We start from the raw sequence: 25,669 nt of genomic DNA, 5'->3' as shown, positions 1-25,669 counted from the left end.
ATTTCGGGGACCAAAACGGATCACTGCGCTTTGCTAAAACGAATTTATATTACGTCTTTGCTTGAATCCATGTGAGATTGTGAGGTGCGGAAACACTTAATGTGGAGTATCCATACTAAATACTATTCGTGACTCATATTCCTAGAAAACAAAGGTACATCACGTGAAATAAACCACCTGATTTTAAATTGAGTTGGAGTTCAACCGCGTGTACTAACATCCGCTTGGTCTTGGTTTTCAATTGAGCCGTAAAGTGTTCACTGGCAGAGTCCATCATATTGATGAATAGCAGTGACCCTAAGAATCCTTGTAACGCTTCACTTTTTCAATTGCCTAATCAGGAAAACGCGAAATGGATTTCCAAGACATATAATAATAGTGATAATCAAGTTAGAGTACAGAAGATATACCAATCATGATATAATAAGAGAACAACGAATCAAAGAAGAAGAAGAACGGGAAAAAGAAGAATAAAGAGGGATAGATAATAAAAAAGTGAAGAAGAAAAAAAAAGGTAAAAGAGAGAGATATGGCACCAGATGAATAGTGTACAAAGATGTATTAAAAAACGCGCTTGCCAGAAAGAATGGCCTTAAGAGGATATCAAAGAGTCACTTTCTCTTGGGAGCCTTCTTGGTCTTTTTGGAAACCTTCTTGGCAGCCGTCTTCTTAACTGGTTTGCTTTTGCTGTTGCTCTTCTTTGAAGTAGCACTCTGCTTGGTTCCAACTGCCTTTTTAGGAGCCTTTGTAGAGACTTTCTTTTTTGGAGCAGATTTCTTTGCGGCGGCAGCTGCTTTCTTTGGAGCTGGCTTCTTCTTAGAGGCAGCCTTTTTGATGGCAGTAATTTTTTTCGTACCCACAACAGCCTTATTCAACTTAACAGGACCAGATGGACCTTTAGGTTGCACAAAGGAGTCGGAAGAAACACCTCTCTTAATGGCCATATTGAATTGAGAGTCAAAGTTGGTAGTGTTGACATCAAATTTGGTCTGGATGTATTTTTTAAGGGCTTGACGACTAGATTAAGCTGTTAGTATAGAAATAGGACATGTATTGTATTGGTGATAACTTACCTGGATCCATTTCTCTCCTTCAAATTTGTGACGGCAGAGATGATCATGTCTATAGGAACCGTGGTTAGTAAAATATGGCACGACGACACGGTACTAATTTGCGTGTTTTCACAAGGAAGATTTTACTTACCCTTATAGGTAGGTTTAGTGGTCTTAACGGTAGCCATTTTGACAACGAGTGAAACAAGTATTGATGGTTATAACTGAAATATACGATTAAGTAGTATTCAACGTTAACGGCCTCGAAAGTTTGGTGTATAAGGAAGAAACAAACAATGCTACTCTGTAAACAATTCTCGCAGGATTTGTTGATGTTTTTAATTTTTCGCGCTGTTGTTTTTATAATCATTGAACTTTTTCTATTTGATTTTTATTCCAGCGATTTTATTTTATATTTTTATCGCGAATTGCAAGTCGCGTATTGCGCGTTTGGCGAGAGTGCAGGGGAAGAAGAAGGCTGAAAATTAGGTGCACTGAGGTTGAGGTTGTCTAAGTTTGATCTCCATAACATTGTCTTTATGATGGACTTGGTGCTTTGGTCGGCGTTACGAACTAATTTGGGGTTGTAGCGATATTTGGGTTGTGTGGATTTGGGGTTGTAGGGATTTGAGGTTGTAGGGATTTGGGTTGCAGGGATTTGGGTTGCAGGGATGTGGGTTGCAGGGATTTGGAATTTGCATGGATTCGGGGGGTTGCATGTAATTCTTACAATTGACCACTTAAACTAAGTAAGTGTATCCAAGATGTGTCGAGGAAGGTGACTTTTATATTCATATGTAGCAAAACCGGGGGAATTTGTTGGCGGGGTAGAAAAGTGGGGTATCTAAGGTGTAAGTGAAGTGAATTTAACCGAACAGACGATGGAGTATAAAAAGGGAGAAAGTTCACCACCTACTTGCTACATAGATTATAACTGTTCCATCGGTTTCAACGGTTCCAGCGGTTTCAACGATACAGAAGATTCCAAACGATAAACACAGAAAGATGACACTCAAATCGTCTACACAATTGGAGAACCTCGCAGAACAATTGAGCCAGAATCAATCGCTTAGTAAAGATACAGCCAAGAATCTCGACTCAAATGTGTCATTTGAGGTATTCAACAAAAAGGGAGAAAAGGAGTTTTGGAGGTTGAACGCCAAAAAAGGAGAAAAGGTGATTTTAAAGAAGGCCAGCGGTGACGCAGACGAAGCAGACATTCGAATCAGGATAGATGACTTGAATTTAAGAAAATTGATTAGAGGCAAGCAGAGTGCGCAGCGACTTTTCATGACGGGCAAGTTGAAGATCAAGGGAAATGTGATGAAGGCGGCATACATTGAGAAGTTATTGAAGTTTGCTGGACCCCAAGGCTCAAAGCTTTAGGTGCAAATAAGAGCGGAAATCTACAACCAATGAGCAGCGTTGTGGAGCTTTGTAACGTCTATAAAGTGTAACCCTGAAACCTTTGAAGCATATGATAACTGGGAAACCCTTGAAACCCGGTGAACTCGCGAGACTTGCAAAATTTGGAACTCACGGAACATCTCAATAAAGGCTCGATATACCCAAATGTGGAGAAGACGTGGAGAAGAATTAACGAAATAATGCTTTAACGAAATGTTCATTGTTTGGAGAACATTGTTGAAAATGAAAAAATAAAGAGCATCTGGACAGCGATGCCCGGAATGCAAGAAAGTCCGCTGTGGTGTTGTAACGGTAAGGTTAGATAGATTCAGCTACCCGTGGGATGATAAAAGGGCAGAAAAGCATGACGTCGAAGAACTATATAAAGCAATATTTTAACTCGGCTTTGTCTATATGCTCGTAATAGGGCCTTTCTTCATCGGCCCGCTCCATAAAAGCCATGAAGCAGGAGAGAAGGCAGATTATTGGTCAGAGATAACAACTGAAAAATTTTTTGTAGCTTATTTCTTTTGAAATATCTGGCTTCGTTTGAGGCATCTCGTCTTTTCTTTTGCGATTTCTGTATAGTGCGTTGAGAGAGCAAAAAAGCTGGAGAAAGTATGAAGGAATGAGGAAGGAAGGGTGAAAGAAGCAATCGATGATGGACAAGATTGCAAAGAAATGGAGCAACCTTCAAGGTAAATAGATTTCATAGATTTCATGTGCGGTTTCGACTAACATCTTGTAAAATAGTGGGCTTGCTCTATAGAAACTGACGGAATACTTTTTTCTTCATCCCTGCTTTCTCAGACTATCTCCGTTAACGGGATCAAGAAAGGAAATCTGCCAATTAAGAAAAAAGAGAAAAAGAAATGTGAGTACGTGTTCATGCAGAAATTAGTAGGTCGATTGGTCGGATGATTCCTCTGTATCAAGTATAAAAGGAAGACGATATACACGATATGTTTCAGTCAGCACTGATAGAACCCCTCCCTTCTTCCCGCGGCTGACTACTATTTGTTACAGTTACTAAAAAATAAAAATAAAGAAAGAAATATCATGAGTCAACAACCTTACGAACCAGAATTCCAACAGGCTTTTAACGAGTTGGTTTCAACCCTGAAAGATTCCACTCTTTTCGAAAAGCACCCAGAATACAAGAAGGTTATTTCTGTTGTTTCCGTTCCTGAGAGAATTGTTCAATTCAGAGTCACTTGGGAAGATGATAAGGGAGAGATGCAGATTAATCACGGTTATAGAGTGCAGTTCAACTCTGCTCTTGGCCCATATAAGGGAGGACTTAGATTGCATCCTACAGTGAATCTTTCGATCTTGAAGTTCCTTGGTTTTGAACAGACCTTCAAGAACGCTTTGACTGGCCTTCCAATGGGTGGTGGTAAAGGTGGATCCGACTTCAATCCTAAGGGAAAGTCAGACTCTGAGATTAGGAGATTCTGTGTCGCTTTCATGAAGCAATTGGCCAGATATATTGGCCAATTTACTGATGTTCCTGCTGGTGATATTGGTACTGGTGGACGTGAGATTGGTTTCATGTTTGGTGCTTACAAGCAGATCAAGAACCAGTGGGAAGGTGTTCTAACTGGTAAAGGTTTAACCTGGGGAGGATCCTTGATAAGACCTGAGGCTACTGGTTATGGTTTGGACTATTACGTTGAGAAGATGATTGAGAAGGCTACTGGTGGTAAGGAATCCTTTAAGGGCAAGAGAGTTGCTATCTCTGGTGCCGGTAACGTTGCTCAATACGCTGCTTTGAAGGCCATCGAACTTGGTGCTACTGTTGTGTCTCTCTCAGACTCTAAAGGTGCCATCATCTGCCAAAAAGGTGTCACTCCTCAACAGGTTTTGGACATCCAGGCGGCTAAACTCCACTTCAAGTCTTTGCAAGAAATCGTCGTTGCTACCGACTCTTTCAAAGGTCACAAGATCCAATACTTGCCAGGTGCAAGACCATGGATCCATGTCGGTGCTGTCGATATTGCCTTGCCTTGTGCTACTCAGAATGAGGTTTCCGGTGAAGAGGCCAAGGCTTTGGTTGCTGCCGGATGCAAGTTCATTGCTGAAGGTTCAAATATGGGCTGTACCAAAGAGGCTATTGATGTCTTTGAGGCCGAAAGAGTGAACACTACTACTACTGGCGGCTCTATCTGGTATGCTCCTGGTAAGGCTGCTAACTGTGGTGGTGTCGCTGTCTCTGGTCTTGAAATGGCTCAGAACTCTCAGAGAGTCCAATGGACTACCAAGGAAGTTGATGACAAGTTGAAGGACATTATGGTGAATTGCTTTGCCAATTGCTACGAGACCTCCTCCACCTACACTGCTGAGGGTAATAAGTCTGCCCTTCCTTCATTGGTCATGGGTGCCAATATCGCCGGTTTCGTCAAGGTTGCCGACGCTATGCACGACCAGGGTGATTGGTGGTAAACTGATGTAACGCCAAGCCGCTCTTGGTTATCTCTATATGTATGAACTCTATATACTTTAACATCTGCTAAGGTTATGTATGACATGAGATGCTCGTATACTTATTCGTTTGTTCGTTTGAGCGCGCATTGCTGCTTGCTGAGAGCCTGCCGAGAGTCTGCCGAGCGCTCTCCACGTCGCGACTCGCTACGCTGTGCCGGGTTCCCCTTCCCCTGACAGGCTTCCCCGTAGTTGAATCGCATCGCTTTGCTGCCTGAGCTTTTTATTCATTCATCTGTTAGTTCTCAGATCCAGTCCTCGTTTCGCTCTTTTGTACGTGTTCTGTTTTTTTAACGCTCTTCAACTCCCTCAATATTAGAAAGTCCATCTCTTTGTTGGTGATCATGTCAACCTCGTCCTGGACTTCATTCCTCAGATCAATTGCCTCGTATAATGGGGATCTTAGCTCGCTTACTGCGCCACCTTTTATCCTATCTCCCACATCTCTTTTGGAGTACTCCCAATATTGGGGCACTAATACAGAGTTGTTGGTTGCTCCTGCCTCTATGACCGAGTCCGTTGCGGACAATGACGATCCTATTGAACTAACCCGACTGCTTGCTGTTATCAAGTGGTTTTTGGCCACATTGAATACCCAGTATGCTTCTCGTATACGGGGGAATCACAGTGAAAAGAAGCCTCTCAATCCCTTTTTGGGTGAGGTGTTTGTCGCCAAGTTCAAGGATCAATCTGATGACAAATCACTTGGAGATACTGAGGTTATCTTGGAACAGGTTAGTCATCATCCTCCTGTCACAGGCTATGCGATGTTGAACAGAAAGCACAACACTCTTCTCGAAGGTTACAATGGTATTCGGGCCTTTATGAGTACTACTGCTCTAAATGTTCGACAGTATGGTCATGCTGTGTTGGAATACAAGGATTTGGACGAGCAATATCTAATAACTCTTCCACCTCTTCATTTGGAAGGGCTTCTTACCGGATCTCCAAGAGTCGAATTGGAACAAAAGTCCTACATCCAGGCTTCCACCGGTTACTACGCTGTGTTAGAGTATTCCGGCAAGGGATATTTCAGTGGTAGAAGTAACACGTTCAAGTGCCGTATCTATAAAAACTACGAGCAGTCCTTGAATAAAGCGAATGCTTTGTATACGGTTTCAGGTCAGTGGAGCAACACTAGCACCATAGGCAGAGGTCCTGAAACACCTTCTAGTGCAGGTCTCATGTTTTTGGACATGAACAAAGTGAAGTCTGAGAAACTGGTGGTCAAACCAATTTCAAAGCAGCACCATTTGGAGAGTAGGAGAGCTTGGCAGAAGGTAGCCGAGGCTATTACTAAGGGAGACTACAAAGTGATTTCTGACGAGAAATCGAAAATCGAAAACCACCAACGTGCTTTGCGGAAACGTGAAGAGATTAATGAGAGTGCCTGGGAAAGAAGATGGTATGACGACATTGATTATACGTCGGAAGAGCACCAAAACGATAGGTACATCAAGCTCTTTGAAATGGCGCATCTTTCTGCCAAAAACGTGCCTTCTGGCGTTCGGGATACCAATTCCAAGTACCTCAATGTGGATACAAAAACTCATTGGAGGTTCAACTTGGCCAAGTTCAACGCAGAGAAGATAATTCATTGCTGAATTGATCTTTCTTTGTTTTCCGTTTATTGTTTCTGTTTCTGTTTCTGTTTCTGTTTCTGTTTCTGTTTCTGTTTCTGTTTCTGTTTCTGTTTCTGTTTCTGTTTCTGTTTCTGTTTCTGTTTTTACTCCAGCAAGCCAAATATGCTTTCCCTTAATTAATATACACCCTTTACAACCAATATCAATGTTAATGTCCCTTATCATTCAGCAGTAGTAGCTCTTCTCGAAGAAGTCTGCTCACCAATGGATCAAGGTCTTTTCTGAGAGCCAGATGGCTATTGTTGCGTCTAAGCATCGCATCAACTTCGGTCTTGTTTCGCATATCAATACCGTCTCTTTCTGCCATTTCCTCAACGCTGTGAAGCCAGTACATCATATCTGGCCTTGTCTTGATCTCCCTATAAAGTTTCCTGGACACCGCTTTATTTGCATGCGTATATCCCTGGGGGCTAAGATGGAGATTCTTCAGTACAGGTTTGAGAAAAAGCCTTTGAACGATTAACTTTTGGTTATAGCTGAGATTCAGATCCGAGCGTTGATGATGATAAGATGGCTTTATAGTCTTCCTATCGTGTATTTGTAATGCGGCTTCTGTGAGTCTTGTAGATGTCGATGAACTCGAAAGTGAGGGAGGTCGTGAACTGCCATCATAAAGTGAGTTTACTTCCTTTCTCTGCTTGTGTTTTGGCCTCTTATATTTCTTCTCCAGCGTAGGAACCGTACCATTCCTACTGGGACTTTCCCTGGGTTCAGGTCCGCTCTGTAGCTTGTCTAATATCCTCCAAGCCATGTTCTCCTCACTATTATCAACGTTGACGAGATCATGAGGCTGCTTTTCCTCCTTCATCTTTCGTTCTTGTTCTTTATTATGGTTCACTAACGAAACGTAATCAATATTATCGTCATCGAGATTTAAAGGCAGAGCCCTCTGCCGAGAAATTCGTCTTCTTACACTACCCGGAACCGCTATACCCAGCTGATGGTATCTATTATGTTGAATTTGAGCACGAAGTTCCTGCATAAAACCCGATGAACTGGCGCGTCTACTAGCCCTTGCATCTCTCATGGCTCTTCTACCTGCACGGTTCCCCACTATCGAGTCACTATTTTGAAGAGAATCACAAATAGGACAGTTGAAGCTGGAGAAATCGGTGATATTGATGCATGAAAGATGATAACCAGACGAACATTCCGTACAAATGGCAAAGGCCGTATCATTTGAAGTATCGCAGAGGCAGCAAAGTTGATTTTGTAAGTGCTGATGATGAAAATCTGGTAACGTTAACTCAGACCCCTCAGTCTGTGTCTCGTCAACGAACTCTGGCGGTATGGACTCATCGATCTCCAACGGATAAAGTTTGTCATCAATATGAATTTGACGTATCAAGTGATGATCAGCCACAATCTCGATTGTATTGAATCTTCCTCGACATTGAGGGCAGGTATTTGCCTTCTCGGCCCACGCCTGGATACAGAAATCGTGGTATAGATGACAGCAGGGCTTTATTCTAGCCAAATATTGAGTATTTCTCGTCTCTCGGGAAATGTTCTGACCAGGATCTGGAAGTGAGTCAAGACAGATGGGACATAGGTCGGCAGAATTGTCCAGATCATCGTTAGAAGTGATATCTACAGGCTCAACTTCAGGTAAATCCACCAACTCTGTATTTGTAGTCGTAGTGTCACCTTTTCCCCCCTCTCTATCGTCCCCTTCGCTTCTTCCATCATTGCATTCTTCTTTTTCCATAATTGGAGGTCTAACTAATCGTATAATATCTTTTGCCTATTCTCTTGTGAAGGCTCAAGTAGGGATAGAAATGGTACGCACTTTTCTCCCTCCTTATGAGAATAGTCGCGACAATCGACTATCTCATTGAATGTTACACTGAACTTGCTTACTTATCTCTACAACCACTTGATTCCATACAATAAACTCGAGTATATTATGAAGGCTTAACTGAAGACAATTTACAGAATATTCTGGCACCACCACATCGAATGTATCCCCTGAGCACACTCGCTAAATACTTATGGAAACTCACAGTGAACATTTAAGACCAACTTCTTTCCAGATTCCCTCAGTTGCATCTTAGATTCCCCTGCAGTTACTATCTCTAATTAAATGACTATTCTCCAGATCTGCATAAATCCACAAAAAGAAACAAAGTGACGGCGGCTCTACCTTCAGCTTTCCTTTCTTATCTGAATTTTAAATTTTATATTGTTCCTTATCAGCCACACCTCCCAAAGCATAGAATAGCTTGTCCCAACCTTTCGGAATTTATTGAAGCTATAATATAGTAACATTTCCATAATCTAACCAATTCTTACCTCATTAATACCAGTTTATTCCATCGTTTCTGCTCCAATGCCTAAATATCCGACCTCGAGAACATCTTTGGCCTGTGACTACTGCCGTAAATCCAAGATCAAATGTGCCAACGACGGTAATGACCAGCATCAATGTCATCGTTGTTCTAAGTATGCAATAAAGTGTACATACACGCCCACTTCATCTCAACAGAAGAAAAGAGGAAGAAAGAAAGCACGCAAACCCAGAAAGCAGCGAACTTCAGTCTCGTTATCTTCGAGGTCTTCTCCGCTGTCTAGCAGCCAATCTACTTGCTGTGACGACTGTCCTATCGTTTTACCAGAAAAGGCACTCTGGTACGAGATTGCGGATATCTTCTTCAAGAATCAGTACCAAGGCATATTCCCCTTCATTCATAAGCCGTCCTTCTTCGCTTTTTTAAGATCCCCAGAGTTTGATCCCAATACTTATTTTGTCCATTATTACAAGAGAACGGAAGATGAAGATATATCCATTTTAAAATGGCCCGATCCCTTAGTCTTGTTGGCAATTTTAGCTTTGTGTGCAAGGTTGCACCCAACACTGGTGCGTCGCTATGGAGAATTCAACGAGGATGTCGATCCTCAGCTTTATGTGCCAAATTTGGTTGCCCGTGGAAATCAGGAAGATAATCTCAAATCTTATTCGCATTCAGCTTCCAAGTACTTTGGATGGCATGCTCGAATGATGTTAAGAAACGTATTTGATAGGCCTACTGTCCAAAGAGTTCAGGCTTTGACAATGTTAAGTAGTCATGAATGGGGTGAAAAGAACGTCGCCAGAAGTTTCTCCTATATCGGTATTGCAGCAAGAATGTCTCTTTTACTAGGACTAGGAGAAACTAATTCTTTATGCTATGAGAACGAGAAATTGAAAGGATCAGACCAGAAGTCAACGTTTATCAGGCAAGAAGTTAAGCGCAGAACTTTATGGTCTGTTTATATGATGGACCGCTGTATTTCGAGTGGTCGAAACAGATCCTCTGCAATAAGAGTTGACGATATTAATATTCCACTTCCATGCAGTGAACGAGATTTCGCATTCGGTACCAATGTTAAGTGTATGACTTTTAAAGAGTTGACTTCAGTGCTGGAAGAGGGTAAACCAACTGATTTGTTATCTAAATCCACTTCTACATCTTTCACTATAGCCACTTTCGAAATTTGGGCACATACTGCCAAATGGGCCGGAGAAGGAGGTGCCAAGAATGAGACTGTAGATCCATGGCTCAAAACATCTACTCATAATAAGTTGTCTGAGCAGCTTGATAACTTGGAAAATATGCTTCCCTCACACCTTCAGTACAATTCCATCAATCTTGATGCGCATATTGCAGACAATTCTGCAGGTTCCTTTGGATACCTTCATTGTATTATCTTCTTATCGCGGATCTTTTTGAATAGGGAATATCTATACGTGACTCCAGAATCTCTCAAGAAGGGATGGTGGGAATCATGTACAAAGAAGTTGGTATCATCAGTTAAAATGAGCTCAACGTTGATTAATACTCTTTCTTCGTTGAATTTGATGGTGGTGGCACCTTTCACTGGCTTTGAGATATTTACAAATGCAGGTACTGCACTGTATCTCTCTTCGTTTCCTTCAAATGTACTGCAAGCTAATCTCCAGCACTTTAAATTTCCCACTAAGGATTTCCAAGAAATCTCTTTACAAAATAGTCGATTATTGAGGCATTGGGGAGATGTATGGACTTTGGCCAACTGTTGGGTCGAATGGATAGAAGAGATGAGGAAGATGTTCAACCACGTGACTATCAGAATTGGCCAGGATACGGAAGGTTCTTCTCTAAGAAATATCCTCTTGGATTATGGGTCACCCATTATTGAGGATGAAAACGATCGTTCCGTGAAAACGGAAGATAGCAGTCCCTTTATTGATAGTAAAAGAACTGACTCCGTGGGTGAAGCTCCTATTGCCCTTGAGATATCGACTCAACAATCCCAGCATCCAAACATACCTGTACTTTCTCACAGTCCGTTAATTAGAACACCCAACTCCCTTGAATATGGTCCATCCAACTTAGAATCATTAGAATATTTTGATATTGGCTCCATTTTTCCCGGATGGTACGACGCTATCCATGCTGATGATCCAAGAAATATTTATTGATTGATTTACAGTATGCTAAATGACGATAGTTTATAAAATAGGGTAGAAAATGGTATTTAGGTAGGATTGGGGTCATGGTATAACCTGGCTATAATACATTATTTGTGATTAGCCAAAGAGAATTCAGATGAAGGAATGTCTATACAAATTGAAGACTAATCTCTAGAGAGGGTGGTGTGTTGTAAGAAGAGCTCGGGAAACTGGGATTTTGTGTGAGTTTTTTTTAACAAAATTTCAATGATCAATATATCGGTATTTTAAATATTGCTTTATATTCTTGTTACAAGAAGTATTCTGTTATTGCTTTACCCTAGAGATGAAACTGCTCTACACGAATTCCCCTTACAAACTTTGTCGTCCTGGATTAATGATGTTTTCTTCTATACTGATCATGTTATCTCATCGAATCCAACCTCATATTCTAGTAAAATCTCAGAAAGTCAAATAAAATAATATAGAAGGAAGTCAAATACCTACTCCGTAGTAAATATAAAGAAGTTAAAAAAAGAGGAAAATACTACTAGCTCAGTGAACAAACTGGAAGTCGAGTCTGTTGAAGCCAATATCCGTGGTTGTTTCCTTGTAGATTTTTTGTTCTTCAGGACTCAAAGCATTCCAAACAGCAGCCTTCTGTTTATTTCTCAGCATATAGTAGAATTTGGTGAAAATAGCCATCGCAATGTTGAAACAACAAATACCTAAGATGGCCTGGTTACCCTTCTTATAATAAGGTTTATCATCCTGCTGGTAAATGTTGGCAGCAATGATACTACCAACCTGGTATGTCATGTTATAGATAGCGGTCGCAACGGCTCTCGTACCAACATTATTAGATATCTGAGACACCCAAGCAGCTAGAATTGCATGTGTGTAGGGTTCGCTCACAATACCTGTAAGTAAAACGTACTTCACCCATTTGTTTCCATCAACAGGATATGCTACAATGGCTATCACAAAGGGTAGAATAAACAAATTTGCGATACCTGCGCAAAGACTCTTCTCCTTGAGTTTGTGACTGAGGTAAACCACAGCAGGAAGGTTAATGAGAAACCAGAATTGACCGGGTATAGCTAAAACGTTACTCATGAATGTTGAGTACCCCATACCTTTCAAAATAAGAGAAATATACTGAGACACCGGTTGGAATGGAATGAAAGCAGTAATTCCTTGAATGAAAATAGGCCACATGTCAGGACTGGCCAAAGTACGGAAGATGTGCTTCCAACTGATGGACTGACGATTGTTCATATCTCCCTTGGAGGGATCATCACGAAGAATTCTGTTCACGAGAATTTTTGTTTCCTTCTCGTTGAACCATGGAGCTCTTTTCTTAGTAAACCTATTTTGAGACGCAGAAGGACCGGTACGCATTAAGTAAAAACTAGGAATTGCAATACCGAAACTGATGAATCCTTCAATGATGAATAAGTACTGCCATCCAGCCATACCATGTGTGCCCCTCAATTCAAGGATACCCGAGGCCATCAAAGAACCCACAATCTGGAAAAGAGGAATTGCAATCCAAAAGATGGATAATCTAAGAGGTAGGTCAACTCCGTTGTAGAAATAAGAAAGATAAAGAATCATATCAGGTATAAATCCTCCTTGCAAAAATCCAAGCAAGGATCTGACACCAATGAATGTTGCCTGATTTTTCATTCCAGCCTGGCATATGCAAACGATGGACCATGCAAGAATCTCAAAAGGAATAACTCTTTCAGGTCCAAGTCTTTTGGAGAGGATATTCATAGGTAACTCAGCGCATAAGAAACTCAAAAGGTAGATAGTCTGTCCCAAATTATAGCCGTGGTTGTTCATGCCTAAATCTGCCAAAAAGTTATCTGCAATAGCTCTTGTAACGTTTCTTCTGACAAGATCCAAAGCACAAAACATGATGAACACCCAGCAAAACACTTTAAAGTCGAGCTTTCTAATCAATCTCTTCTCTTCTTGAGGGGTCCACTCAAACTCTGGATCAAAATACTTGAGGTTCTCATAGTGAGAAGACTCATAAATTGCTCTCCATCTCTCTGCCTCTTTTGGATCAGCAAATGGGTTCAAACTCTTAGTATTTGTATCCAAATCTTCGCTGGAATCAGCGTTATACACTGAGACATCAACAGTGCTTTTCTTTTCGTTAGTATCTTCAACCATCGAGTGAATATTAGATTCTGAATTGAAGTTGTAGTGTACAACACCAAACATTTCGTACGTAATTACTGATAACAATAAAAGAACGAATGGCACTGCTTATATATTAATCAGTTTCCTGTGTTACCTGGATAGGGATTCCTAAGCTTTACCTAATGTTTCCAAAAAGAAAAACTAATGGCTGAAGATTTAGAGTAACCTAAGAGAGCCATAGAAGCCATCTTCCCTGATAAGAATTATGGCTCAACTTATCTAATAATCAACGATAAGAATAGAAGAAAGATCAGTACGGAACTAAGAAAGCAATGGGGTGCACCTAATTTTCGCGCACTTCTTTCCTTATCGAACGTGAAATCATATCGAATATTCAACTTTTGGGGCGTGCGACCCGGGCATTGCGCATGAACCGAAAAGCCACTGCGGATCATCTCCAAATCTCGGTTCGGCTGAAACACGTACCTATAATAAAAAATCCTGTTCTAATGAAGCTTCTCTCCATCTTCTATCGAAGAGTTCATTATCATCTCTATCTTCATAGTTTCAAGATATAACATTGGAGTTTCTCACAAATGAAGAGTACGATATCGTTCCCTTTTTTGTTCTCTCTTCGCAAGGTATGCAGCAGATCAAAGATCGATTAGGCAAAAGAATGAGTGAATCTCAAGATGAACTTTTGGCTAAGAGGCAGAAGGCCAATGATCCTTACGAGTTTCAGGAAAATACCTTCGTTGAATATGGTTCCGTGTTCGATGGAGATGAATCTGATGTACTAGATGAAATATCCAACGGATACTATCCCAACTTCTTTTGGATTGAACTATCACTTTTTGCTAATGTCTTTCTTTCAGGATTCGATGGTACAGTTACAGCTTCTACATATACAACGATCGGTGATGAGTTCAAAGCAACCAATACTGCATCGTGGATCACTACCTCTTATTTGATTACAAGTACAGCCTTCCAACCATTGTATGGTTCTTTTTCAGATATCTTGGGCAGAAGATCCTGTCTTATTGGTGCCACCTCCTTTTTCATCTTTGGATGTATCGGGTGTAGTTTTTCTTCTAACATTATTATGCTTGATGTTATGAGAGCATTAACTGGGGTCGGTGGTGGTGGATTGGTGACTCTAGCTACTATTGTCAATTCCGATATTATTGCTCCTGAACAGAGAGGTAACTGGCAGGCTTTTCAGAACCTTTTACTTGGTTTTGGTGGTATATGTGGTGCATCATTTGGTGGTGTCATTGCTGAAACTTTTGGATGGAGATGGTGTTTCTTGTTACAGGCCCCTATAGGTTTTACAGGTGTCATCATAGGTTATTTCTTTATTCAAAATCCCCCAAGGAAGGAGAGCTTTGATGATGATGGTCACAAAAAGAGTATGGATAAAATAGATTTCCAAGGTTCCATTACATTGGTTCTTGCTCTCTCCTTGCAATTGCTGGTTCTAAGTGTGGGTGGTAGTCAACTTGCCTGGAGTGATATCCGATTGATAGGTTTATTTGTTTTAAGCTGTCTCTTTATGTTGATATTCGCCATCATTGAAATTAAAACTAAGGCTTTGCCCATCATTCCACCGGTGCTTTTGCATGATCCATTTGGTTTCATTATTTTAGGGGTTGGCATCATGGTTGGTATTGCCAGTTATGCCTACTTATTTATTCTTCCATTGTTATTCCGGATAGTTCTCGGAGATAATATATCTCAGGCTGGTCTACGATTGACAATACCATCTTTATTTACTCCCGTCGGAGGTTTGATAGCAGGTTATTTTATGAGTAAAGGAGCCAACACCCTTTTCAAACTAGTGTCCTGTGGTGCTCTCCTTATGTTCTTAGGAAACTTTCTCGCTCTCAAAATCGATGAAGGCGAAAACCCATGGGTGTTAGGACTCTACTTAGTTCCAGCAAATATCGGTCAGGGTATTATTTTTCCTAGCTCGTTGTTTTCCTTTATTTACATCTTTGATAAGGATAAACAAGCCATTGCTACCTCCACTGCATATCTTTTCAGAAGTATTGGTAGCGTCTGGGGAGTTGCAGGTTCTTCTACTATTATCAGACATGTTCTAAAAATTGTTGTCAGTAATTCCTTATCACACGTACCTGGATTAAGCAAAAAAGATATAGCCGGGGTGGTGGAAAAGGTTTCGCAAGACATTTCTTCCATAGAGACATTGGAACCTGAAATTGCTTTTTGGGTTAATAAGGGTTATGCGACAGCTATCCGTGAGGCACAAGCATTCTCTACTCTTTGTTGCTTTATATGCTTATCTCTTTGCGGCCTCAAGGTCCTTTTAAAAATAAAGAGCCGTTCATCGTATGATTGAATTTAGTTATCGATAGAGTTTTCTTTGCAGCAATTAAGTAAAAATACCAGTAGGGATAAATCTCAATATTTTGCAACCACAATAATAAGTTAAATTTCCTTTTTCGAAGATCATCCCGCATTGCTGACATTTCATCTGATTAGTAGACAATTTTCGTACTTATTGGCACATTCTTATTTTTAATGATAATGTACAAAAAAGAATAATGATTTATTGAATCGTGGCTGCAGCTAGAATCATGTCTTCAACCGAAATTAGAATAGAAATTGATGATGAAATGTGGCGACCGAGTTCAGATATCCGAACCGTTGCAAGTCTTCGGGTCAGCCGAACCGACAATATGAAGCGTATAGTATTATAGCTGACTGGTCGTGGCTCTTCATTTAAGTGTAGTCATTGTGGCATATAATAGACTATAAGTACATATGAATCCACTCTTGGCACTTGCAGGTTATTAAATTCTAATTATTCAGTGCCAATGTATTCAAATTCCGTTTTAGTTGCCTTGGGTCTATTTGCTTCTGAAGCTCTTGCAAGTTGGCAATTCAGGTCCAGACCTGATTTAGATGTCCCAACGTTGAATATTACCATTCCAGCCGATGATGAGACGTCTTCTGGTTACATATTCTGTGCTCCATTTTCTGGTTATGCTGACAATACTAACCATGGACCTCGTCAGGCTGCCCCTTATATTTTCACTGAAGATGGTGAATTAGTGTGGTCCGGATTTAGTTACTTTTCTATATGGGCTACCAACTTCCAAGCTGGTAAATGGAATGGAAAGAATGTCTTGTTTTCTTTTGAAGGTTCGCATAACCCTGCATATGGCCATGGCCATGGCCATATCACCATTTTGGACGACAAGTATGAAACTATTAAGGAATTGAGGGCTGGTAACCACAAAATATCCGACAAGCACGAGTTTAACATCATTGATGAGAAGACTGGCTTGATTCAGATATACCAACCTGTTCCAAAAGATTTATCTGCTTACGGAGGATCGAAGGAGCAGCAATGGATTGTCGATGCCGTCTTCCAAGAGCTTGATCTGGAAACAGGTGAAGTCTTGTTTGAGTGGTCTTCTCTTGAGCACGTTTCTCCAGAGGGCTCTGTTTTGCCGATCAACCCAGGACAAGCTGGATCTGGTTACAATTCAAGTGATGCCTGGGATTACTTCCATATCAATTCTGTTGACAAAGATGAGAATGGTGACTACCTTATCTCTGCCAGAGACATGGCTTCCTTATACAAGATCAATGGTAAAACTGGAAAAGTTATGTGGAAACTTGGAGGCATTCCAGGCAACACTTCAAGTAGCTTTACTGAAGCTGAGAAGTTCCAGTTTGGTTTCCAGCATCATGCTAGATTTGTGGCCACATCTCCCGATCGCAAGAAACAGATTATTTCATTTTATGATAATTCTGCCCATGGAAGCGAGGACAAAAATGGACATGAAGTTCATATCGCCGAGCATTCCAGCGGTAAGTTTGTGGAAGTGGACACTGAAAAATGGACTGCCAAGTTATTGAATAACTACGTTCCACCTTATCAACTTCTTTCTAAGTCGCAAGGCTCAACCCAACTTCTAGAAAATGGTAATGTTATTGTCAATTGGGGTTCTGAAGGTGCCATGACAGAGTACACCCACGAGGGTAAAGTAGTTTTCCACACATTCTTCGATTCTGGTTCGCTTGGTGAGAACGTTGAGAATTATAGAGCTTTCAAATTCGACTGGCATGGATATCCAACAGAGCAGATTGCAGTCTTTTCTGAGATAACGGACTCCGGTGATACCATCATTTACGTGTCTTGGAATGGTGATACGGAAACCAAGAAATGGAAATTCTACAGTGTTACTGATGACGGTAGTAAGAACTTGCTCGGTGAATCCAAAAGAACTGGTTTTGAGACTTCTTTCACTTCACCAAATCTTACCAAAGCAAAGATCATTGCTGAGGCAATTGACGTATCTGGTAGAGTTTTGTCAACATCAGATGAAGTTGTGGCCGAAAAGCAGGTTTTACCTTATAAGGCCAATGACTCCTTAGCCATAGGAACCAAAAATTTCCGGTCTTATTTCTCCTGGAAAGCTGCTCAACAAATCTTTCTCTCCAACTAAATATGCAACAATACAAAAATATTTATAATTACAACATAGTAGTATATCATAAAGTCATATGATCATCAGCTATATTCAGGATAGGCTTTCCAGTCCGCAAGGGCACCTCAGTGAAAGTATACGAGAAGTATTATTTTTTTTAGGTAGCTATTTTTCGTTCAAAAGTAAATGATTAGCCATTTCTTCGCTTTACGACCTCTCTCAAGTTAGCCTCACAGAAACTTGTCAAACCCGGAAAAACTTACGGGTCGGTTTTTTCGGCCTCTTTTTTATGTCGTTTCTTTTTTCTCCTCAAAAGTCCAGATTCGGCCCTTCAGCCCTTGGCATATTAATTAGCACGATTAGAAAGTAAGTTTCAACCTCTCGCTTAATTTTGCTATGAATAAGAGACAGAATTCAACAAGGACACGACGTTTTCTTATTTTTTCCAACTTTCAGTACCACGGAGAGATGCCCCTTCACTAATAATAATCCCTAATAAAAAAACGTAGACACGGAGATACCAAGAGAGAGTGGTTTATCACCTACACGGAAATTTCACATTACCTTTTTGAGAAAGATACGACTTATATTCTGAACCTGTTTGTTTGAAGATTTAATTATATTGTACAGATGAGAATAAAAAAAAAGAAAAGCCCAAAAATATGAGATGACGAAATTGAAACTGAAACTGAAACTGAAACCGATATATTGTTCTCTCACTATTAGTCGCCGTTTGAGGAGGAAAAGGAGTGTTTGCAGAGTGTTTTTGTAATAGTTTTTTGTTGTTGATTTTTGATAGAGAACAGAACAGAACACCTACCTTCGTTCTATGATGCATTAAGACAAGTGTAGCATTAATCCGTTCAGTAGCCGCACTGGTTAGGGAACCATCTATCGCTCAATGGCTGAGGAATGATGTTAAGTCCGGCCAATCTTTGAAAGTCCCATTCGACGGCACTTTCAGTCTTCCAACACCAGAATACCCATCCACTCACTTTAGAGTGATTGAATGCATCCATTTGAGCCTCGACGTACTGTCTGTACTTGCTGATAACGTCGCTGTCAGTCCAATAGTCAGCATCGTAAGTGTAGAGGCTATCACAGGAGCCTATGTAGTCACCACCTAGGTAACTAGAGTCATATCTAGCACCCCTGCTAGCACCATTAAGCCATTTGGCACAGTCGGTGAGGGCAGCGGACCATTCTCCACAGACGTTCCAGTGATATTCATCTCCCTCAGCATCACCCCAAGAGCATACGGTCTGAATATGTGTGTCAAGGTCTCTCTCAAGCTCATCTGTAGAGAACACCTGGTAGTGATGATGATCGACAATCACTTTGTAGACGCTGGAATTCTGATCTGTGTTCAAAGTATCGTCCCAGTAGCTGTCAGCCTGGAAAGCATCCTGAATAACAACAGGAATATCACCCTGATCTCTGACAATATCGTAACCCTGGCTGTAAAAGTCCTTAAGCTGGTCAAGATCCAAGGAAGATCCCAAAGGCTCGTTAAGCAACTCGATACCAATAACAACATCGCTGTAAGTAGAGTTTGAGTACTTTGAAGCAATTTGATTTAACACGTCATAGGTGACTTGTACATTTTCTGGGTAAGCTTGCCAGTTGATCTGATCTCTGATTCCAGAGTTATCAAAACCGTTTTGGGAGCCTGGAGCACCGTGCAAGTCAATCCAAGCCTTCAATCCGTATTTTTCACACCAGCCAAGAGCTTGATCAAGATAATCCTCTTGTCCTTGAACATAAGGATCATCGTCCATAAGCTCGAATGCCCAGTATCCAATAGGAATACGAACCATATTGAGACCCATATTTGCAATATATTGAAAATCGGTCTCGTTGATCCAGTTAGACCAATGCTCTTGCAATCTACTAGATGCCTCGTCTTTTCCCAATTGTTGAGTATAATGGTACTCATCAACAGGAGGATCGGAACCAAAACTTTCAAAAAGCGAAGGAGTAATGTATGGTTCTAAAACTAACCATCCACCAATATTAACACCCTTGATCGTCTCAGTAGAGTAATCCCAGCCCCTTTTTTTAAGAACGATTGGAGCAGCAACGGTAAAAGTCACAAGCACTGAAATGACAGTGGAAATAGTGAGGAACTTCATTGCTGGCTATTGTTTGTGTATTGTAAGAAGTGTGCAGTAATGATTCGATTACTGTAATGGCTCTCCTGCAAATTGGCCAAGCGAAAGAAAGGTAAAGAATGAACTTCTTAAGCTAGAAGAAGGAATAAAGTGCTAAAATAAAAGGCACAAACTCAAACACAAATTGCAATAAATAAGTGGAGAAGTGACAGGGCAGTTTTGGACTCAAACAAAAAACACGGGTGGAAAAGTGGCTACATTTATATACCACTCCTGAATTATCAGTTTACTCCTTAATATAGATTATCTATAGCGCCTAAGAGGGGCCGCGTAACAAAAATAGTAACGTAATGTTGCATATTATTTTTTTTGTTTCTTTTCTTCACAAATTTGTACGATTATCGATCCTGAGTTAAGAGGTTTTTCGTAAGGCTGGTTGATAGATAAACGAATCACGAATGGCGTTCAATATTTTAGACAAAAGTAGATTAATCTCTGTAGAGGGCTCGTCTTTCCTGGAGTGAGGTGGAATGTATTGACATTTGTTCTTGCCATCAAAGGTGGCAAGCTTGGCTGGAGGTGAGATGAAATACCAATTGATAGATGCCAGGAGGCGCGTCGCGTCGTGTTGCGTCGCGTCTCGTTTACCTGGGATTTAATTATATCTCTTTCTGATGGAAGAGAAGTTGATAGTCGATTGGCGCGTCGTCGTTGGGGAGACCAAGCTAGTAATACTGCATGTAAGAGCACTCACTCACACTCCATGTTCTCTTGATGACTGCCCTCATCTCTGTCCTGGTTTGAAGGTCTTTTACATAGTGTTTAGTTACAATTCATAACAATGTATCGGCCAGCCTCCTCCCCCTCCATTCCTGACTGGGAGATACTTCTGTGCGTCTTGATCTCATTATGGTAGGCGCGTTAATTTCAAGTCTAAATTTCCCGAAGAGGCTGGCTAGAAAAGTTATAAATTGGCTGTGTTTATGTTTTTCTATAAAGAGTAATTTACTGATGAAAGCGGATAAACTGGAGCTGTGCCAGAGAATCAGAACTTGAGAACGCTTGGTCCACCTTTCGAGTTTCTCTTACTATCAGATCCATGATGCGTTTATAACTTGTATGCTCTGGGATATGATTGAACCCTATTTTGATAAGGTATCTCGTAAGTGAACGAGCAATAAATTAGGTCTCTAATACCCGGATGCATATACGACAATTAGAATTGTGATGAGTGAAGCTCCGATAAGATGAGAGCACAGCTCGTCAATTTTGGTATCTTAATATAGATTAACTGCCAGTAATAAAAACGGCAGGAAAAGAGATGCAGGGTAGATATTATTTCAATTATCGACACGAAATTCAAGGTGGGTGCGTGCTAAAAATGAAATCGTAAATTTGGAAGTTAACGGCTCCCCGTGCCCCAATTGTCAGTACGAGGTCTTCGGTAGGAAATTTCTACCCTGATCCATCAGGTCATACTGGTGCCTTTACTCGTTTGCTTACCTAAACTATTTGGTGCACGGATTTAGTGAACACTCTTCTCCTATTTTTTTTCATCGCTGCTTGTTCTCCAATAAACAAAGAAGGAAAAGGAGAAGAAAAAATTAAAGTGAGAAGAGTAACGAGAAACGAGAAACGAGTAACAAGAACGCTTCTCCCTATATAACTTTTGGATAGCCTAGTTACAGTGATGCTCAACCTCATATCCAAAATAGCGGTGCCTGCAATGAGGGCCAATTCAGTGCGCTCTTCGATACTGGCACTTAGGGCCTTTTCAACAACGCAAGAAAAAATGTTGAACTTGACTCCACATAACCTCCCAACAGAGCAGCCTATTCTCTCAGAGCGTCCTCTTTCTGGATCGTTGGACTATGTGCTTACTTCTTGGGATAAAGTGAAGAATTGGTCAAGAAAATCGTCGTTCTGGCCTGCCACTTTTGGTTTGGCTTGCTGCGCTGTGGAGATGATGCATGTCTCTGCTCCAAGATACGATCAGGATAGATTGGGTATCATTTTCAGAGCCTCGCCTAGACAGTCAGATATTGTCATTGTGGCTGGTACCGTTACGAACAAAATGGCGCCTGCTCTTAGACAGGTGTATGATCAGATGGCTTATCCAAGATGGGTTATTTCCATGGGTTCATGTGCTAACGGTGGCGGCTATTATCATTACAGCTATTCGGTTGTTAGAGGTGTCGATAGACTTATTCCAGTCGATATATACGTTCCTGGCTGCCCTCCTTCATCTGAGGCTTTGATGTACGGTATCTTCATGCTTCAGAAGAAGATGATGGATGACACTACCAGTCGTATGTGGTACAGATCGTACTGATAATGCCCAGTGTCCATTGTTTTTAACTAACTATTTATTTATTAATCTATTTATTTATTCCTTCAAGTCTTTCAATATTGAATTTTTGAGTGATCCAAATGGATCTTCTCGGAAGCTCTTATCTTTAAGGATCGATTTAAATCGGGAACCTTCTATTTTTTCTATCAGCCGAGCACCTCGCTTTGACGTAGGCTTAGGTGTATGATCCAACTTCTTTTTGCTTATTGCTGGCGCTGCAGGACCCTCCTCTTCTTCTGCCTTAACAGTCTCGTCTAATGCATTTCCTAGATCACCCATTCTGGCAGTCAATTGGTCCCTTAACTTTCTTTTTCGTCGTCTCATAGCACTCTTAGATATATCTGGCGTTTTTCTATTCAAAGGATATGTTCGACTATGCTGATGGGCTTCTTTTAGTACCTCTTTGGCTGCCATCTTATCTAGTACTTTTTGCCTTAAAACCCTCTCAATCTTATGAGCACCCCCATGGACCCCGTGAGGCCCAGCAGTACTCGGATTCTCACCAATCTGAACACCTCTCTTTCTGACTTTGCTCCTTAATGTCGATCTTTTTTTAACGGCCATCTTAGTGTATGTCTCACTGAAAAGAGAAGTAGATCCCTGTCATGTAGAAAACCTTTACTCTTATTTGAAGTCATCCCTGCACCTGGAAATTTTTTTCCCCTCCAAGTCCTGAAAACTAAAATTTTTATCTCTTTTCGCGAACCGACGAAATAAAATCTGAAAACGGCCAAGCAAACAAAGAAGCCCTCGAGACCATCGATAGGAAACAGTTAGACATCTTTTGCTTTACCTTTTAGCTCATCTTTGCTCGTTTCTGTGATATAATTATGTTATCTACAAGAAGTGTTGGTTATATCTTTTTAGGTGCAGCTGCGGTCGCTCTTACCTATTGCATCTATTTCGACTACGAGAGAAGACACAATGGAGATTTCCGAAAGAACCTTAACAAGCGCAAGAGAAAGGCCCAGAAAAAGGCTCGTATTGAGGCTGAACAGGACAAAACCAAGAAGTTGGAGATCTTAAAGAAGAAATTGAATGAATCCCTGGCTGCCAGCCCACTTCCAGCTTCCCTCCAAGAGAAGGAGTCGTACTTCTTAGAGCAGGTCACTACTGGTGAGAAGCTCGGCGCAATTCCTGGTAAGGAAATTGATGCTGCTATATACTTTTACAAAGGTTTGGCCGTCTATCCTAATCCAACTGGTATCTTGGATATATACCAGAGAACTCTTCCTCCTAACATTTACGAGTTGGTTATGATGCTCACTGCTATTCAGCCCCCAAAGAGTGTTGTCAACATCTTGGGTGATTCTGTTGGTTCCCTCGATGCTGACAAGCCTTCTGTTGAGTGATTTGCTTTTTGCTTGTATATATAATACAATAAATATATGTTGCGTATGAATTTTTAGAATCTAGGATTCTGTGCTTGTTTTTTTCGCTCACCTCGAGAGTCGAACAGACGTCTTCTGACCTAAGCTGTACAAAATAGAAGTGGATGATGTTGAGACTGACTAGACGGCACCTCACTGCCTTTTCAATGTTGATCTTCTGTTAGCTATCTGCTCTTCCTGCACAAGATTTTGTAAAAAGTATTGAAGATCTCTTTGTAAAGCGTGTCATCCTTATGCAGGGGCCATGCTAATCTTCTCTGTATTTTTTCGATTGACCAAATGTCCCCGAAGGGACCTAGTTTTAGGCGCGAAGTTGACTATGTATTTTGAGTCATAGAATCAAAAATCTAGCAAAATGCGTATGAACAGCCGCTTTCGGGTCTTAATAATAAGCATATTACATTGTGGAAAATATGACTTCCCTATATTCGATTTTTGTACCTCTGACATTTGAACGAGATTTGATTCAATTATATCATCGCCTAAATATTTCGACTTATATGGTTATCTAACCTCAAATATTGATAAAGGTATCCTGAAAACTCATTTGTCCTAAGATTTCGGTTTCCTTTTCGTATTCTCTTATTTATGATGAGACTGTACTATTCACTAGACAATGAACACCTTATCCCCTATGCATGTTTTGACTTTATTTGACTTAACAGCTTCTTTCTCAATAGCAGGAAAAATTCAAAACACGCGAGCTGTATTTCCCAAGGAGCGTACCCTTTACTTGTAACTCCAAATTTCATACATATACCTCAATGACGCTAACTCAAGATCAGGATACCTTTCAGACTATTTCCGGAGACGTCATGTCAGCAAATTCTAGTCATGCTGTTAACTTGACTAAAGTGGAAATCACAGGTGCTCAAGGCTTCTCTGACGAGTTTCTCGGATCAGCTCTTGGTCCATTGTTGATAACTAGTGATCTTACTGTGGGACAACTAGTCAAACAGGCTCAATTGTCAACATCCTATTTTTCTGGAACTGAATGCTTCAAAAATGTTGGGTTTCTAATAGAAAAAGATTCGGATTATGATCGCACCGTCAAGTCGATACTTAAGGAAGAAGTGCCTTTGAACTTGAAGGCCAGACTTAATTTAGAGCCCTGCGCTTTGAAGCAGTTCCAAATTGGTTCTTTCCACGAATCACAACTTGGAAACATAGTTTCTCTAAATTATACCGACAGAAGTGTTCTTGGAAATGCGTCTTATATTAAATTATGTGCTGTTCTGAACCGTCTTCAGGACCAAAATGCTCAATCTTTCAGGGCCACGCTCAAAACCCCGATGAGTAACTCTACAGTTAAGCTATTTGGAAGCGCCTCGTTTGCTAATCGGTCATTTCCTGCATTTCAGTCTGACCGTCAACTTTCAACTGGGGCTAAAGTAGGCTTCCTGAAATCATACTTTTCCAATGCTTCTGATTTACAAGGAAATATCTCTGGGGGCTTGTCTGTTGTCAAGAGGTCAATTTTGGATGTGGCTGATTCCGCTAACGATGAAATCAAAACCTATGCTGGCGAGTGCTTCAAGCAATCGCTCTTCTTCAATGTCAACGCTGGAAAGCTATCCTATCTTCCCTCTTCGAGGGGAGCCTTTGCAATGCATGGCTTCAAGTCAAGCATGAGAAGCGAAATTTCCGGCTATGTACCACAGGAAGGTGGTGCAACTACTGTTGCCAGCAGTCTCCAGGACAAGTTTCACAAGGTTGAATTTAGCTCAAAGTTCTTCCAATCCTTATACAACCCTAACATCACTTTTGGCTGCGAGCTGAACGCTGGCAATTTGACCATTCTTTCCCCAGAGTCCGACACAATTCATTTTCAGGACAAATTCTACCTTCCACTGGTCGGCTACAAAACTTTGGGTCTTGACAGAAACTCTTCTAACTTAGGAGGTCTCTCCTACCTTTCATATAAGCTCTCTATTTACTCGAGGTTTTTTTTCGCCAAACCAATCTCGCCGCTTAGAGCTTATGTTTCTTTTACAGGTGCTAAGCTTTCCCGATCATATAACGACTTTATGTCTTCTCCTACAGCAGGCTTTAAATCCACCGCCTCTTTAGGGATGCTCTACAAAGTGGGAGACTTTGCTTATTGCAACGTGGGTTACAATTGGCCGTTGGATGATCGCGACCCCGAATCACTGAGGCCAGGCATGGCTTTCAGCGTATCTTTATACGGCGATTATTGATCGATGGATCA

At 40.9% G+C, this 25,669-nt stretch overlaps 13 protein-coding genes across 13 annotated transcripts; 9 read left to right on the top strand and 4 right to left on the bottom strand.

Annotated features, from left to right (window-relative positions):
- Nucleotides 1–611: 611 nt before the first annotated feature.
- Nucleotides 612–1,240, bottom strand: FOA43_001212 (uncharacterized protein; the record flags this gene model as incomplete). Its single annotated transcript, XM_038921534.1, has 3 exons — nucleotides 612–1,017; nucleotides 1,074–1,122; nucleotides 1,204–1,240. 3 exons carry the CDS (start codon nucleotides 1,238–1,240, stop codon nucleotides 612–614), a joined length of 492 nt encoding a protein of 163 aa, XP_038777462.1.
- Nucleotides 1,241–2,057: 817 nt separating this feature from the next.
- Nucleotides 2,058–2,438, top strand: FOA43_001211 (uncharacterized protein; the record flags this gene model as incomplete). The annotated part of the gene is made up of 1 exon (XM_038921533.1): nucleotides 2,058–2,438. One exon carries the CDS (start codon nucleotides 2,058–2,060, stop codon nucleotides 2,436–2,438), a length of 381 nt encoding a protein of 126 aa, XP_038777461.1.
- Nucleotides 2,439–3,421: 983 nt separating this feature from the next.
- On the top strand, nucleotides 3,422–4,901 carry FOA43_001210 (uncharacterized protein; the record flags this gene model as incomplete). Its single annotated transcript, XM_038921532.1, has 2 exons — nucleotides 3,422–3,429; nucleotides 3,512–4,901. 2 exons carry the CDS (start codon nucleotides 3,422–3,424, stop codon nucleotides 4,899–4,901), a joined length of 1,398 nt encoding a protein of 465 aa, XP_038777460.1.
- Nucleotides 4,902–5,284: 383 nt separating this feature from the next.
- On the top strand, nucleotides 5,285–6,544 carry FOA43_001209 (uncharacterized protein; the record flags this gene model as incomplete). The annotated part of the gene is made up of 1 exon (XM_038921531.1): nucleotides 5,285–6,544. One exon carries the CDS (start codon nucleotides 5,285–5,287, stop codon nucleotides 6,542–6,544), a length of 1,260 nt encoding a protein of 419 aa, XP_038777459.1.
- A 187-nt stretch (nucleotides 6,545–6,731) lies between these two features.
- On the bottom strand, nucleotides 6,732–8,291 carry FOA43_001208 (uncharacterized protein; the record flags this gene model as incomplete). The annotated part of the gene is made up of 1 exon (XM_038921530.1): nucleotides 6,732–8,291. One exon carries the CDS (start codon nucleotides 8,289–8,291, stop codon nucleotides 6,732–6,734), a length of 1,560 nt encoding a protein of 519 aa, XP_038777458.1.
- Nucleotides 8,292–9,007: 716 nt separating this feature from the next.
- FOA43_001207 (uncharacterized protein) lies at nucleotides 9,008–11,024 on the top strand (the record flags this gene model as incomplete). The annotated part of the gene is made up of 2 exons (XM_038921529.1): nucleotides 9,008–9,015; nucleotides 9,299–11,024. 2 exons carry the CDS (start codon nucleotides 9,008–9,010, stop codon nucleotides 11,022–11,024), a joined length of 1,734 nt encoding a protein of 577 aa, XP_038777457.1.
- A 525-nt stretch (nucleotides 11,025–11,549) lies between these two features.
- FOA43_001206 (uncharacterized protein) lies at nucleotides 11,550–13,229 on the bottom strand (the record flags this gene model as incomplete). The annotated part of the gene is made up of 1 exon (XM_038921528.1): nucleotides 11,550–13,229. The coding sequence occupies one exon, from the start codon at nucleotides 13,227–13,229 to the stop codon at nucleotides 11,550–11,552; it is 1,680 nt and encodes a 559-aa protein (XP_038777456.1).
- A 562-nt stretch (nucleotides 13,230–13,791) lies between these two features.
- FOA43_001205 (uncharacterized protein) lies at nucleotides 13,792–15,507 on the top strand (the record flags this gene model as incomplete). The annotated part of the gene is made up of 1 exon (XM_038921527.1): nucleotides 13,792–15,507. One exon carries the CDS (start codon nucleotides 13,792–13,794, stop codon nucleotides 15,505–15,507), a length of 1,716 nt encoding a protein of 571 aa, XP_038777455.1.
- Nucleotides 15,508–15,847: 340 nt separating this feature from the next.
- Nucleotides 15,848–17,626, top strand: FOA43_001204 (uncharacterized protein; the record flags this gene model as incomplete). The annotated part of the gene is made up of 2 exons (XM_038921526.1): nucleotides 15,848–15,854; nucleotides 15,981–17,626. The coding sequence occupies 2 exons, from the start codon at nucleotides 15,848–15,850 to the stop codon at nucleotides 17,624–17,626; spliced, it is 1,653 nt and encodes a 550-aa protein (XP_038777454.1).
- Nucleotides 17,627–18,471: 845 nt separating this feature from the next.
- FOA43_001203 (uncharacterized protein) lies at nucleotides 18,472–19,740 on the bottom strand (the record flags this gene model as incomplete). The annotated part of the gene is made up of 1 exon (XM_038921525.1): nucleotides 18,472–19,740. One exon carries the CDS (start codon nucleotides 19,738–19,740, stop codon nucleotides 18,472–18,474), a length of 1,269 nt encoding a protein of 422 aa, XP_038777453.1.
- Nucleotides 19,741–21,409: 1,669 nt separating this feature from the next.
- Nucleotides 21,410–22,051, top strand: FOA43_001202 (uncharacterized protein; the record flags this gene model as incomplete). Its single annotated transcript, XM_038921524.1, has 1 exon — nucleotides 21,410–22,051. The coding sequence occupies one exon, from the start codon at nucleotides 21,410–21,412 to the stop codon at nucleotides 22,049–22,051; it is 642 nt and encodes a 213-aa protein (XP_038777452.1).
- Nucleotides 22,052–22,899: 848 nt separating this feature from the next.
- FOA43_001201 (uncharacterized protein) lies at nucleotides 22,900–23,421 on the top strand (the record flags this gene model as incomplete). Its single annotated transcript, XM_038921523.1, has 1 exon — nucleotides 22,900–23,421. The coding sequence occupies one exon, from the start codon at nucleotides 22,900–22,902 to the stop codon at nucleotides 23,419–23,421; it is 522 nt and encodes a 173-aa protein (XP_038777451.1).
- Nucleotides 23,422–24,224: 803 nt separating this feature from the next.
- On the top strand, nucleotides 24,225–25,658 carry FOA43_001200 (uncharacterized protein; the record flags this gene model as incomplete). The annotated part of the gene is made up of 1 exon (XM_038921522.1): nucleotides 24,225–25,658. The coding sequence occupies one exon, from the start codon at nucleotides 24,225–24,227 to the stop codon at nucleotides 25,656–25,658; it is 1,434 nt and encodes a 477-aa protein (XP_038777450.1).
- Between the last annotated feature and the right edge of the window lie 11 nt (nucleotides 25,659–25,669).

The sequence above is a fragment of the Brettanomyces nanus genome, chromosome 1, assembly GCF_011074865.1.
Source record: "Brettanomyces nanus chromosome 1, complete sequence".
Lineage (NCBI taxonomy): Eukaryota > Fungi > Ascomycota > Pichiomycetes > Pichiales > Pichiaceae > Brettanomyces > Brettanomyces nanus.
This window is presented reverse-complemented; position numbering and strand designations above follow the sequence as displayed.